This window comes from Haliotis rubra, unplaced genomic scaffold (genome assembly GCF_003918875.1).
Source record: "Haliotis rubra isolate DU_JTF1 unplaced genomic scaffold, ASM391887v1 Scf32, whole genome shotgun sequence".
Classification (NCBI taxonomy): domain Eukaryota; kingdom Metazoa; phylum Mollusca; class Gastropoda; order Lepetellida; family Haliotidae; genus Haliotis; species Haliotis rubra.
In genome coordinates, this window is record NW_025766991.1 from 2,899,108 (window position 1) to 2,912,472 (window position 13,365).

The 13,365-nt window shown below is 40.6% G+C and overlaps 1 protein-coding gene across 1 annotated transcript in view; it reads right to left on the reverse strand.

The window, feature by feature from the left end:
* Positions 1-3,329: 3,329 nt before the first annotated feature.
* The window catches only part of LOC124283747 (ubiquitin carboxyl-terminal hydrolase 34-like), a 38,439-nt gene continuing 28,403 nt past the window's right edge, over positions 3,330-13,365 (reverse strand). Inside the window, exons 43-55 of the mRNA XM_046719771.1 lie at positions 12,526-12,632; positions 12,233-12,410; positions 11,334-11,491; positions 10,618-10,696; positions 10,147-10,273; positions 9,876-9,998; positions 8,889-8,993; positions 8,213-8,334; positions 7,524-7,647; positions 6,998-7,077; positions 5,708-5,974; positions 4,852-5,098; positions 3,330-3,856 (exon numbers count right to left, since the gene is read on the reverse strand). Coding sequence (XP_046575727.1) covers positions 3,330-3,856; positions 4,852-5,098; positions 5,708-5,974; positions 6,998-7,077; positions 7,524-7,647; positions 8,213-8,334; positions 8,889-8,993; positions 9,876-9,998; positions 10,147-10,273; positions 10,618-10,696; positions 11,334-11,491; positions 12,233-12,410; positions 12,526-12,632 — 2,244 coding nt within the window. The remainder of the gene's footprint in view (positions 3,857-4,851; positions 5,099-5,707; positions 5,975-6,997; positions 7,078-7,523; positions 7,648-8,212; positions 8,335-8,888; positions 8,994-9,875; positions 9,999-10,146; positions 10,274-10,617; positions 10,697-11,333; positions 11,492-12,232; positions 12,411-12,525; positions 12,633-13,365) is intronic.

Sequence of the window (13,365 nt, forward strand, 5' to 3'; positions counted from 1 at the left end):
CCTCTCTGCATAAAGAAAGGTATTGGATAGGTGTCATGACCTACGGTGAAGGATCAGTATCTTCCCTATATTTTACAAAGTGTTCCTTCAGAGCTTGTCATTTTATGATCTTGTTCATTCTACAATTAACAACCTGGGCCTAGATTTTCGAAGCTCTCTTAGCGCTAAGATAGTCGTAAGTTAACGTTAATGTATGGCACTTAGACTATCTTAGTGCAAAGAGAGCTTCAAAAATCTAGGCCCTGTTATCCTAACAATAGCATTTCATACTGGACTCTTTTACACAGTCTTTGATTGAAACATAGCACCCAAAATCTGAGTTTTTATAATTAGTACATCTAGAATATGTTACGTGGACATAATCATATGGCCATCAATGTCTGTGGCCAAGAAATACAATTCATTTTGAAGCCTTGCCTCATGAAGCAGAATACACGTGCCAGAATCACAACAATTGCCCAAGCACAAATAGCATTTAGTGTCTGCTTGTGGTGCATTTGTACCAAGGTTAGTCAATGTACATAAGTTGGAGGATCACAAGATGAAAGCCTATTTGGTGTTGATGCATTACAACATGATCCTGTCCAGCATGCTATATTCCCTCATGTTGCCAAAACTAACAAATCTTACTTCAGCATTCACTGTGAAATATTGAAGTCAACATAGTCTTACTCCTCAAAATGATCAGATCTGAAACATTTAACAAAACGGTTAATTGCTAAAAGGCATCAATGATACACGACAGGTAACCTGCTTTACCTGGTAGAAGAGAAACCCATTTTCCAAGATTATATAATATTCTGCTTATATTCTTGCAAAATTCTGTTTCAGAAAACATTTCCTCAGCTTCATATGTTTTCACTCAGTACACTGGAAGTTGCAATGGTTCACTGGCAGTAAGCTGGTACTGAAGGCGAAAACAATAGCAGGGAAACAAATTCACATGATGCTAATAATGGCAGATGTATCAATCAACGAGTATTAGCCAGAGGAGCAAACTAACCCCCAGTTTCAAGGTACAATAACCTACATTTCATGATTAGGTTTATCGGTTGGGTTTAACACAACAGTATCTCAGTAATATCACAGGTCTTTAAGGTTAAGTTACACGGAAAGCCCAAGTGATGAAGGTTAATGTTAACACAGCGAAATCTACAAGCATTAGCTGGGAGAGTCAACCTGCAGATCCTGGTAGCATGAAGGGATGCAACTCTGCACAAGAATTGTGCGGGTCTTTAGACTACTAGGTTGCTTGTCACAATCAGATTACATGTTGTTAACGGTGGTAATACTCTTGCACATTAACTTAAAAAAATGTTACTAGTTTCCATGAGTTACTTTTTGTACTAACCACAAAATAAAGTTTATTTAAAACATGGATTGCCCTGGCCTTTCTCTATGTTTTCACCCCAATTTGTCCAGTTAATTGATGAATAACCTGTCTGAATACACATTATTACCTTCCTTCCATCATTTGTCCTGGAGTAAGTGTTGAAAATAGAACCTTTACGCCCATTGCATGTTACATATGATCACAGGGCATTATGGGTAGCACATCAAATACAACATCCCTGAGATGTACGGCTACCATGAATACATACTCTAACTGCAGGGCTGCTGGATACGAGCAAGATGGTTGTGTTGAAGCTGTCAGGTGTCATCAGCTACAAACTCTGCACCACATCAGGCATACCAAACATTTACCTTGGCAATGGTCAAGATTCAATAAATGCTTGTTATGTTGAAAAGACGAATAAATAACTTGTCAACAGAAACTATACAATGAGCTTTTTTCTTTCACTGGTCATAAGAATCTGTACAACCTTCCATGACTACTCGAAGCTAGTAGAACTTTGTCTATACCGAAAGGGTGACTATCTGCATACCATTAACTATCTCTCTCTAGCACCATTCAAACTTTGACAGTTGCACGCAATCTCATTTTCTCTTTTTGATTCATTCACCCTCAAGTGACTTCAGCCTGCATCCACCCACACTGATCACAGTCTCGCTGCCTTACGCAGCTAACACAGGGATTACATCACACCACTGATGAAGTCACCATCTGCAGCAGCAGCAGCAGCAGCAGCAAACTACAGCAGCTGAATCAGCCTGATTTACAGTCTGTAGCAAAGTTCATTACACATTTGACCTGAAGAACGAAGTTTGCTATGAATCCCTACCATTTCCTGTAGTTTACTAGTATTTCAACAGAAGCAATTTCAGAATAATATTGATGTTTTAGATTTACTTATGAATCACATTCAGTTTTAGTAGGTTTCATCATACTGAATCATTCATGAGTTGAATCGTCACATCAAATCTTACACATGCTGAATCATCTCATGAGTGAATCATCACACTGAATCAGCTGAATCATCACTGAATCTCACAGCTGAATCATCACACTGAATCTCACAGCTGAATCATCACACTGAATCTCACAGCTGAATCATCACTTCTAATTCTACTTCAGCTGAATCTCACGAGCTGAATCATCACGCTGAATCTTACATCAGCTGAATCATCACACTGAATCTTACATCAGCTGAATCATCACACTGAATCTTACATCAGCTGAATCATCACACTGAATCTTACATCAGCTGAATCATCACACTGAATCTTACATCAGCTGAATCGTTAAACAAAATCATCAACTGAATCTTCATACTAAGGCTCACATAAGGCTGAAAAGGAGCACTGAATCTTGCATGAGGTGCATCATCACATAATCGTGTAATGTAGCTTATAATACTATCTTCAGCTTTTATTTCCTATCAGCTGAAACTGCCCATAAGCCACAGATATAACACAGCTTACTGTTAACTTAAGTGGCATATGTGACTTTCCAATTAACTTATTTTCGCTATCCATCAACTTTTCTGATATCTGAACCAATTTGCACTAGTCTATTCCCTCTCAGCATGATGCAATATCTCAACAAATAATCTGCTGCATCTAGCATGTCCCTGGTTCCGCCCATGGCTTTAGCCACTAGTCTGCAGCCAACTGTTAAATCGTTCTGGTGAACTTAGCTTCTGTCTGAAAGACAAGGATGGAAGGTAGGTTCACATGACAAGTGGGTTACTGATTCAATGCTCACTGCTGTAAGTTCAATGGATCAAAGGACAGAATCATGAATTAGTCATCCATGAATAATCTTGGAACATTTAAACATAATGTAAGTATTTTCAGGACTGTACCCTTGATTCAGCCACCAAATTCTCTCTGCCCTTCAACAGTGTAGACATCTGACTACATTCAACAGTACAAATCACAGTCTGTCATGTCATCTGATAGGGTATTTCACCTTTCTCGATAACCCTTCATTTTTTATCAATAAGAGCCAAGAGTGTTTCGATATGTTTGGCCACCAAATCCACCCTATTGGGCTTCTCCCGTGGAGTAGCAGATGTAGCCCCGCCAGTCCGAGACCCTGTCTGTTGGGAGGCAGAGGCTGTCCCAGAGAGACTAGATGCTGCTGATCCCCCTGGTCGGGCAGACTGCAAGGTAACATTGCCCCCTGAGCTCGTCCCCGGTGTGGTTCTGGATGTTGTGGCACCGCCAGAGCTTGTGCCAGGGTGGGGACCAGATTGAGGGGACTCGTGGCTCGTGGATGGAGTAGGTTCACTCTTCTGTGGGGTCTTCTTTGGAGATTCAGCTTCTGTGGTATCTGTTTTGTCTTCTGTATCTTCTTTAGTTTGGTCTTTGGCATCAGATATGTCTGCTTTTGAATCACTTTTATCAGTGTCTTTTTCTTCTTCTTTGGTAGCAGTGTCTTCATTCTTCTTCTTGTCTTCAACGTTTACATCACCTTCACTGCTCACCCTCCTCCGCTTGGATGGAGTTTCACCTGCAAATATCACCATCACTCGTGTTAACATGTCCCAATAGTCAATATTTACAAGCCAATACCGTAAATAGGCCCCACCTCCACAATAGTCAATATTTACAAGCCAATACCATAAATAGTCCTCACCTCAACAATAGTCAATATTTACAAGCCAATACCATAAATAGGCCCCACCTCCACAATAGTCAATATTTACAAGCCAATACCATAAATAGTCCTCACCTCCACAATAGTCAATATTTACAAGCCAATACCGTAAATAGTCCTCACCTCCACAATAGTCAATATTTACAAGCCAATACAGTAAATAGTCCTCACCTCCACAATAGTCAATATTTACAAGCCAATACCATAAATAGTCCTCACCTCAACAATAGTCAATATTTACAAGCCAATACCATAAATAGGCCCCACCTCCACAATAGTCAATATTTACAAGCCAATACCATAAATAGTCCTCACCTCCACAATTTTCAATATTTATTAAATAGTCCTCACCTCCACAATAGTACCTGTAAATAGTCCTCACCTCCACAATAGTCAATATTTACAACCAATACTGTAAATACCTTAAAGAGTACCATCCCTCGTAATAATCAGTATTTACAAGTCTATACCATCCACAATAGGCAACACTTACAAGCCAATATGGTACAATAATAGTTGTCATGTAAAGCAGCAACATTACTTCACGTAATCATTCTTGCTCTGTCCATAATTATTGTTGCATTGCACTTGTGCATACTGTGTACCATTGTTATAGCCATACAATGATACTACCATGCTGCATGTAATATGGCAGGCATGGCGTATACTGTCACTAGATACTAAATACCAGCCATGACTATATAACAGTCACTATTTAGCCACCACTACAAACCATCAGAAGGATGAGTCACCTTCATCAAATCTCATAACACAACTACCAAACAAGCAACTCCAATGTCCCGAACTCTTCATCGAGTGAAATACCAAATGTGGATCCATGCCCTCACCTGAATCTTCATCTTCCTCATTGTGTTTGGCATCTTCTTCCTCATCACCAGCATCACTCTCCACAGTCTCCTGTTCAAGAGCTTCCTGTTGCCTGCGGGCCTCTGCAGCTGCGGTGGCCTCCATCTCAGCACGTTGCTGCTGGTGTTCCCTGCAGACCCGCAGGATGTAGTGCAGACTCTCCAGCAGGATGGGACTCGTTGTTTTCGGCATCTGCACTGTGAAGATCAGCAGCATCGCACGCAGGTCCTGAAATATTTGTTTGTCTTGTTGAAACATCTCATGATGAACCGGGGCCTCCTTTCACAAAGCACTAAGGTGATCGTAAGTCACTAAGGTAACCTTAGTGCAATGTTAAAGAAGGGAGTTAAGGTTAACCTTAGTAAGCATTGCTTCGTGAAAGGAGGCCCAGGGCCCTACCCCACAAAATGATTTTAGAACAATGATTGTGAACATCAAAGACAAAGTATGATGCATGAGTATGAATATATTCTCGGGCTGAGGTCATTTCAAGAGAGAGAAAGAAAAGAAACAGAGAAGAGAGGGGAGGGGGGTCCCCACCCATTTTGTTCTGGGAGATAGGGGGGGTTATCAATTTGTACACACGTACGGGGAGGGGTCCAGGCAATTTTGTACATAAAAATATGTTTAAAATTAAGCTTAGATATTATGGGAGGGGAGGGGGGGTCATTGATTTTGTACATAAATCTTGGGGGGTTCCATGGACATTGTACATGCTTCTCTATAAAAATCATCACCCCCCTAGCCATAAATTATGAACGGTCCCTAAATGGCATTGTGTAATCATCAGCTCTTTGTCCAATCTCAAGTGAACGATAGCCTACTCACTCCACTAACTCTCTCACAGATGGTGAGAAGTTCCTTCTCAGACTTCATGTTCTCCAGCGCTGCCTTCTCGGCTGTGATGGAGGCAACTAGGCTGTCTAGCAGTGAGCGGCCCTGGTCATTGAGCACCTGCTGGTGGACCTTGGGGAAGAAACTGCAGAAGAACTGGTAGATGATGTGGTTGTTGAGGGACAGACGCTCATCCAGCAGCACTGCATCAACGTAGTCAATGAAAGAACTGGTGTTGCACAAGATCTTGATGTAGTTACGATCAACCTGCTGTCACACAGAACCAAGAGAGCATCATTAGCTTTTTGCAGAACACAAGGAGTAAGGAGTAAGGATATAAGATGCATCTGTATATACTGATACTAGACCCATCTGTATATACTGATACTTGACCCATCTGAATATACTGATACTAGACCCAACTGTATATACTGATACTTGACCCATCTGAATATACTGATACTAGACCCAACCTAATATACTGATACTTGACCCAACCTAATATACTGATACTGGACCCAACTGAATATACTGATACTAGACCCAACTGTATGATACTGAATATACTGAATATACTGATACTTGACCCAACCTAATATACTGATACTGGACCCAACCGAATATACTGATACTAGACCCATCTGAATATACAGATACTGGACCCAACGGAATATACTGATACTAGACCCAACTGTATATACTGATACTTGACCCAACTGAATATACTGATACTTGACCCAACTGTATATACTGATACTTGACCCATCTGAATATACTGATACTAGACCCAACTGAATATACTGATACTTGACCCAAATGTATATACTGATGCTAGGCCCAACGGAATATACTGATACTTGACCCAACTGAATATACTGATAATTGACCCAAATGTATATACTGATACTAGGCCCAACAGAATATACTGATACTTGACCCAACTGAATATACTGCTACTTGACCCAACTGAATATACTGCTACTTGACCCAACGGAATATACTGCTACTTGACCCAACTGAATATACTGATACTAGACCCAACTGAATATACTGATACTTGACCCAACTGCACATGCTGATACTTGACCAAACGGAATATACTGATACTTGACCAAACGGAATATACAGATACTTGACCCAACTGTATATACTGATACTTGACCCATCTGTATATACTGATACTTGACCCAACGGAATATACTGATACTTGACCCAACTGTATGTACTAACACTCAACCCAAGTGAGTGGTTCAGTAGTAATAATAGAGTGTAATTGTTGAATATTTGTCCTACCTCTGAGTGGTATATTTCCACCCACAATTTGGCAAAGTATGGAGAATGGAGAGGAACTGCCTCGAAGGCTAACATTGCACCTGAAACAAAAAGAAAGTTGTAGACCAGGTAAATGTCAAATGAATACAACTCATGAAGGTGAGTGAATTAGTATCGTTTTACGTCACTTTTAGCAATATCACACCAGAAATGGGCTTCAGACATAGTGGGGAATCGAACCTGGGTCTTTGGCATGACGAGCAAACGTTTAAACCAATAGGCAGCCCCACCTGCCTACTCATGAAGGTAATACATTGTTCTGCTATGTTTAATGACATGATAAATACATAATTCCGTCATAATTTATAATATATCAATGAGCTTACACTTATGATGGCCTCTGAGAGACTTGTGTCCCTGCAAAAGATTTTATAAGAACTCTGATTTCGTAATTTTTTACTTCTTGATTTTTGGCTCTCAGTATCCCATACTATACAGAAGATAGCAACGTGTTCATCCCTGTGGATCTGTGAAAACACCAACTTACTGAGACTGATGAGAGATTCACTAAGATTCTGCATGTTGACAGCAACCCGGCACATGACGTCAACAAGCTGATGATATGGGATGATGAAATCATTTAATGCCTGATCATACACCTCATCTACTCCCTGGAACATAATGGAAACAAGTTCAACAACTGGGACAGATACAACAGCAGTCTGGCTGAAACAGCATCTCACTGAATCATCTACATATAAGAATACAGTCATCACTAAACATCTTCAGTCTATGTTAGCATAGGATTTACATCATAGTGCTAAGAACGCTTTGTTCAAGAGGGACCACGGCCTAGATTTTCGAAGCTCTCTTAGCACTAAGATAGTCGTAAGTACCATACATTAACATTAACTGTTGACTAAATGACATGTAAATAAACATGTCTAGACCAGACAATACAGTGATTTATACTGTGAAAGATCCCCGGCTTCTGGTTATGATATCAGGCATAGAGACTGATCATTAATCAATCTGGTCATCTCTCATGACCACAATAGAGTTCTAGGGACCCAGAATCCCTTTGGAGACTTTCAAAACAAAGTTGTCAACTGATCTTGTGAAAACATCAGAGAGGACCAAACTGCATTGTATGACACATGATAGTGTGGTACATGAATATGGGTTGAAAAGTTCGACAAACACTGGTTATTTTACCACAGCAGGCCTGTGTCTCACCTTTGGGACTTCAACTTGACTAGAATGAAGGAACATCTGGAACTGCGGTCTAGGTGGACGGATGTTTGATTTGGACCCGATGGGTTTCTGGCCTTTCCGAGGAAAGTAGGGGCCAGTTGTCACTGCAGAAAAATCACATTAACAGCTCATCTCAACTGGACAGGCATAATTCTGGCACACATTAAGGACAAGACCTTTGTCATAATTACAAGTTCACAAGAATGAGTCCTAAAAGTAAATTTCAGTTGGTTGACATTTACTTTCAATTATCGGCAAGAGATGAGCGGATTCAGAGCATAATGAGAGAAAACACTGATATGTAATCTACCCCAAGTTAAACACTGACAAATATAGGAATGCACATTCTCTACTTTTGTACATTATTGGTAAATGAAGATTGGTGATAACGAACTTCCAAAATAGACACACCTCTTAGCAGAAACACATATACATAAATATTCAAGGCAGATCTTCGCAGCTTGTCGATAACTGTGTCTATGCCAGACAAACTAGTGGCTGACACTATGAGCAACATCCATTTCATCAACCTGCTGCCTCATCCACTTTAAGCACCCAATACAAGAAGCATCGCTTATTTGAGACCAAATCAGGGATTTGATGTAATGACTGGAAATATTCTGAGATTCCTTCTTTGTTTTGTGCCGCAGATATTTACCTGGCATGTTCTGGTCCTGGAAGGCTCCATGAGCTTGGACTAATATCGGCACAATGCAGGCAATACATTCGCCTTGGAATGTTAATATCATCTGTTTTAATACATCTGAAAAAAAAGAAGGTAAATGATTCACTTATTTGTTAAACTACATTGGAACCACCCAACGCTTAAGAAAGCCAGCTCTTAGAACAAATAAGGGGTACTGGAGACTCATTCTCCCAACAGGCCTATGCAGATCTGACAACAAGGAATAGCAAGTCAGAACCAGAAAACAAGGGATGATAGTTTGAGATATGAAACCATCCTACTTGAAGATGAATTATCATATCAACACTATTTCAGCCATATAGTGACAACCAGTTTAGTATTGGGTGTGTATTTCAACATCATATAAATATTTGAGCAATGTAATTACGACAAAGTGGCTGTGAATTTGTTAGGCCTGTAATAGAGGTGAGGTGAAATTGGGTTTAACGTCGTGCTTGAGAATATTTCGCTCATATGACGACGTGCATGCGCATGTATGTGTATGTGCGGCTGCTTGTACTAGCCCAGACTGAAGCTGGTTTTATAGTGCTAGCCCACTGAGATACCATGCCGCAGTGAAGCATGAATACCCCACTCACACATTTTATACTGACTCCGAGCCGACCAGTCCTTGTTGTACCCATTAATGCCGAGCGCCAGACAGGGACCAACAAGTACCATATTTTAACGTCTTTTGGTATGACGCGGTCGGGGATCGAACCCACGACCTTCTGCTCTCCGGGCGGACGCTCTAACCACTACACCACAGAGGCGGTCCACAAGCTCCCGTGTTTCTACTGTAGCTGCAGGTAAACATCAGGGGAACTAACGTGTACATTTGTCAAAGTCTGATGGTAGACCAAAGTTCCAGAGATTGTTAAAGTACCTCAAGCTAACAACAGTAGTCCATAATTGAGATCAAAAGATTTTATGCGACATCAATATGATTGTAAGACTCACCTATACTGATTGACCGGACTTCTGGTGGGGTGTAGGAATTGAGCAAAGTCAGCAGTTTCTTTGGCAGTTCGTTTCTCTCCTCCCAGTTCAACAAGTATGCTTTAGCATCAGCCAACTGGCTCCCTGGGGGAAAGAGACAAATATGTTTGATACAGCTTGCGTTACAATACATTCAATTTTACCCCATTCAATAAGAAGAAGCTGATCGAACAATTAACCAAACATCTATCTTGTGTTCTCAGACAGGAGGATAATGAGATTATGTCGGTACCTTTCTTCTCATGGCATTCCTTGCCACACTCTAGCACATGAAGCAGTATCGTCAACAGGTCCACGATATCCCCGGTCACGTGACATGCTGTGGCCTCATGATACATCGCATGGAGTGTGAAGAATGCCTACAAATAATCAAACATACAAACTTCACTTGATGGCTAGAAGCCTTTAAAGCGATGAACACAGCGACTGCATAATTTGTTAGCTGGCTTGTCATTATCACTTTAGTCATTTCCTCAAGCAGGTTGCAGTAAAATTGATATTGTGATGAGATGGACACAGACAATATACTTCATAGGATTTTTCATCTTTCCATGATACACAACAACAGCCCTCGTAATAAAGTGAATATATAAATATAGAATGACATTGGATTATCCAGTTATCTCCCCTTACCCCTGTCCAGTTATCTCCCTTACCCTTTCCAGTTATCTCCCCTTACCCCTGTCCAGTTATCTCCCCTTACCTCTGTGATCATCTGCAGGCCTTGGTGGTAGATGAGCAGCATCCTCTCTTCCCGACTCTCCACCAAGATTTTGAAAGCACTGAAACATACATATCATTCCATCAATAACTTCACTTTCTTCCACAGCTTTAATCTATCTCATGAATTACTTCATGAATTACAAATCTGGAAGCATGAAAGTTTTCAATTTTACAATAAGCATGTCTTCATATATTCTATTTTCATTTTGTAAAACTTGATTCCCCATATACAGCTAACATAGAGGACAGACTCATAAGGATCAGTAATTCACTTAATGAAAAACACCTGTTAGTCAGACAATTTCATTGCTTACTTTTTTTCTACCACAGTTTTGATAACCTTACTAGGTAAACACTTTTTTGTATTAACTTAAACACGTTAATTTGTCTTGAACGCCTCCTCTGTCATATGAAGAAAGTAAGAAGCAAATCTGATATTACACTGCTTTATTCATTATATTTACAGTGCTAATACTTAAGCATGTACAATATGATGTACCAATGTGCCTGTATTTTGTATTATGGGCCTTTGGCCTAGACTTACAGAAATAAAATCTGTCTGTCTGTCTTTTATCAGAAAAACATTTGCTTGATTTCAAATTGTGGAAAATGATGAATAAAGCTAACATGAAATCATTCTTGAGGGATGATTCTGAGACAGATAGACTTTCCAAAACATCAAGCAGAAAGACCTACCTGATAAGAGTCTGCCACATAGATCTGGCATCTAATGCCTGTAGGTACATGAGTATGTTGGCACGCTTGAATGACGCGATGGCCTTCAGCTCTTCCTCCGAGCTGTCGGGGTACCTCATCACCATCAGCTTCATCATCTTGAACAGCTCCTCTACAGCCTGCACCCAACACAAACAACAACCACTCACATCAACTGATACTGAAGAAATAACTCCGATCTTCTTCATTAGACCTAATACAATCCAGTGGGAGGTATTATGATTTATGCAAAAACAAATTTCACATCATGACTGAAGAAATTCAAAACATCCTCAAATGTTTGTTTGACCAACGATTCACATATTTACACACATCACTGTTGACAATTTCAATGAAGAATAAATAGCCATCAAATAATAGTAAGCATTACACTCCTGGCTTGAACATGCCCCTTGATCCTCCCTCACTGTGAGGTGGAAATTCAAGTTCCAACACCACTGTATTTACAAAACGCTCGATTTTAAATTGATATATGAAGGAGGAACTCAAAACAGCAATGTGCTGTATTCACTGTAAGCTGTACATATTAATCATTTAGAGCATAACAATCGCTGGATGAAATTGAACATAGGAAACTGAACAACCAGGAAGAATTAAAGACTAATGAGTTATCTCCCCTATCATTCAATCATTTTCCCTTAAGGTCGAAGAGTGAATGATGTCTAATGCTGCTTTTAACAATATTCCAGTAATAACATGGTGGGGTACAACAGAAATAGGCTTCACTCTTTGTATACATGTTGGGAATTGTACCCAGGTCTTTGACATGAAAAGTGAACACTTCAACCACTCAGATACACCACCACCCCTGAAAATGAAGAAGACCTGGGTTTGTGTAATGCCAAGCTGAGACTACTGACCAGAGTGTACTGTGTTGGATACAGCGTGATATTCTTGAAAGCCCATGCTATGTTCTGGTGCTGCGCCAGCTGTCGTGTGAACTGCCGCGACTGCTGACAGCACATCCGCAACAGCCCGTAGTACGCAGGCAGCATCACACGATTGAACATCACAACATCCTGGTCATCGTGGTCAGCTCTGCAAGGTCAAGGTTAAAGTAGCCAATGATGTGCATATAATAGTTACTATGGAAACCAATGGAACATATTTGATGTTTCTTAAAATTTTGGACACATAACACTTGACTACTTACAGTATGTAGCTGAAGGCAATGTTCTTGCAGACATGTTGGTTGGAGACAATCTGCTTGACGTTCTCCGGGCAGTCTACACACACTTGGTGCCAGAACAGCAGCAAGGTCTGAAACAACACATATATTTTGTCAATTATAAGTGCTTTCTGTACAAGTGGTTTTTGTTCTTTGTTGTTAAACCCTGCAGTCAGCTATGTTCCAGCTATATGACAGGTCAGCAATGTTCCAGCTATATGACAGGTCAGCAATGTTCCAGCTATATGACAGGTCAGCAATGTTCCAGCTATATGACAGGTCACAAGGTCAGCATAGGTCAGCAATGTTCCAGCTATATGACAGGTCAGCAATGTTCCAGCCATATGACAGGTCAGCAATGTTCCAGCCATATGACAGGTCAGCAATGTTCCAGCTATATGACGGGTCAGCAATGTTCCAGCTATATGATGGGTCAGCAATGTTCCAGCCATATGACAGACAGCAATGTTCCAGCTATATGACAGCTTTCAGCAATGTTCCAGCTATATGACAGGTCAGCAATGTTCCAGCTATATGACAGGTCAGCAATGTTCCAGATATAGGCCAGTCAGCAATGTTCCAGCTATATGACAGGTCAGCAATGTTCCAGCCATATGACAGGTCAGCAATCCAGCTATTGACAGGTCAGCAGCTATATGACAGGTCAGCTATATGTTCAGCATGTTCCAGCTATATGATCGGGTCAGCAATGTTCCATGTTCCTATATGACATGATCAGCAATGTTCCAGCTATATGACGGGTCAGCAATGTTCCAGCTATATGTTCCAGCTATATGACAGGTCAGCAATGTTCCAGCTATATGA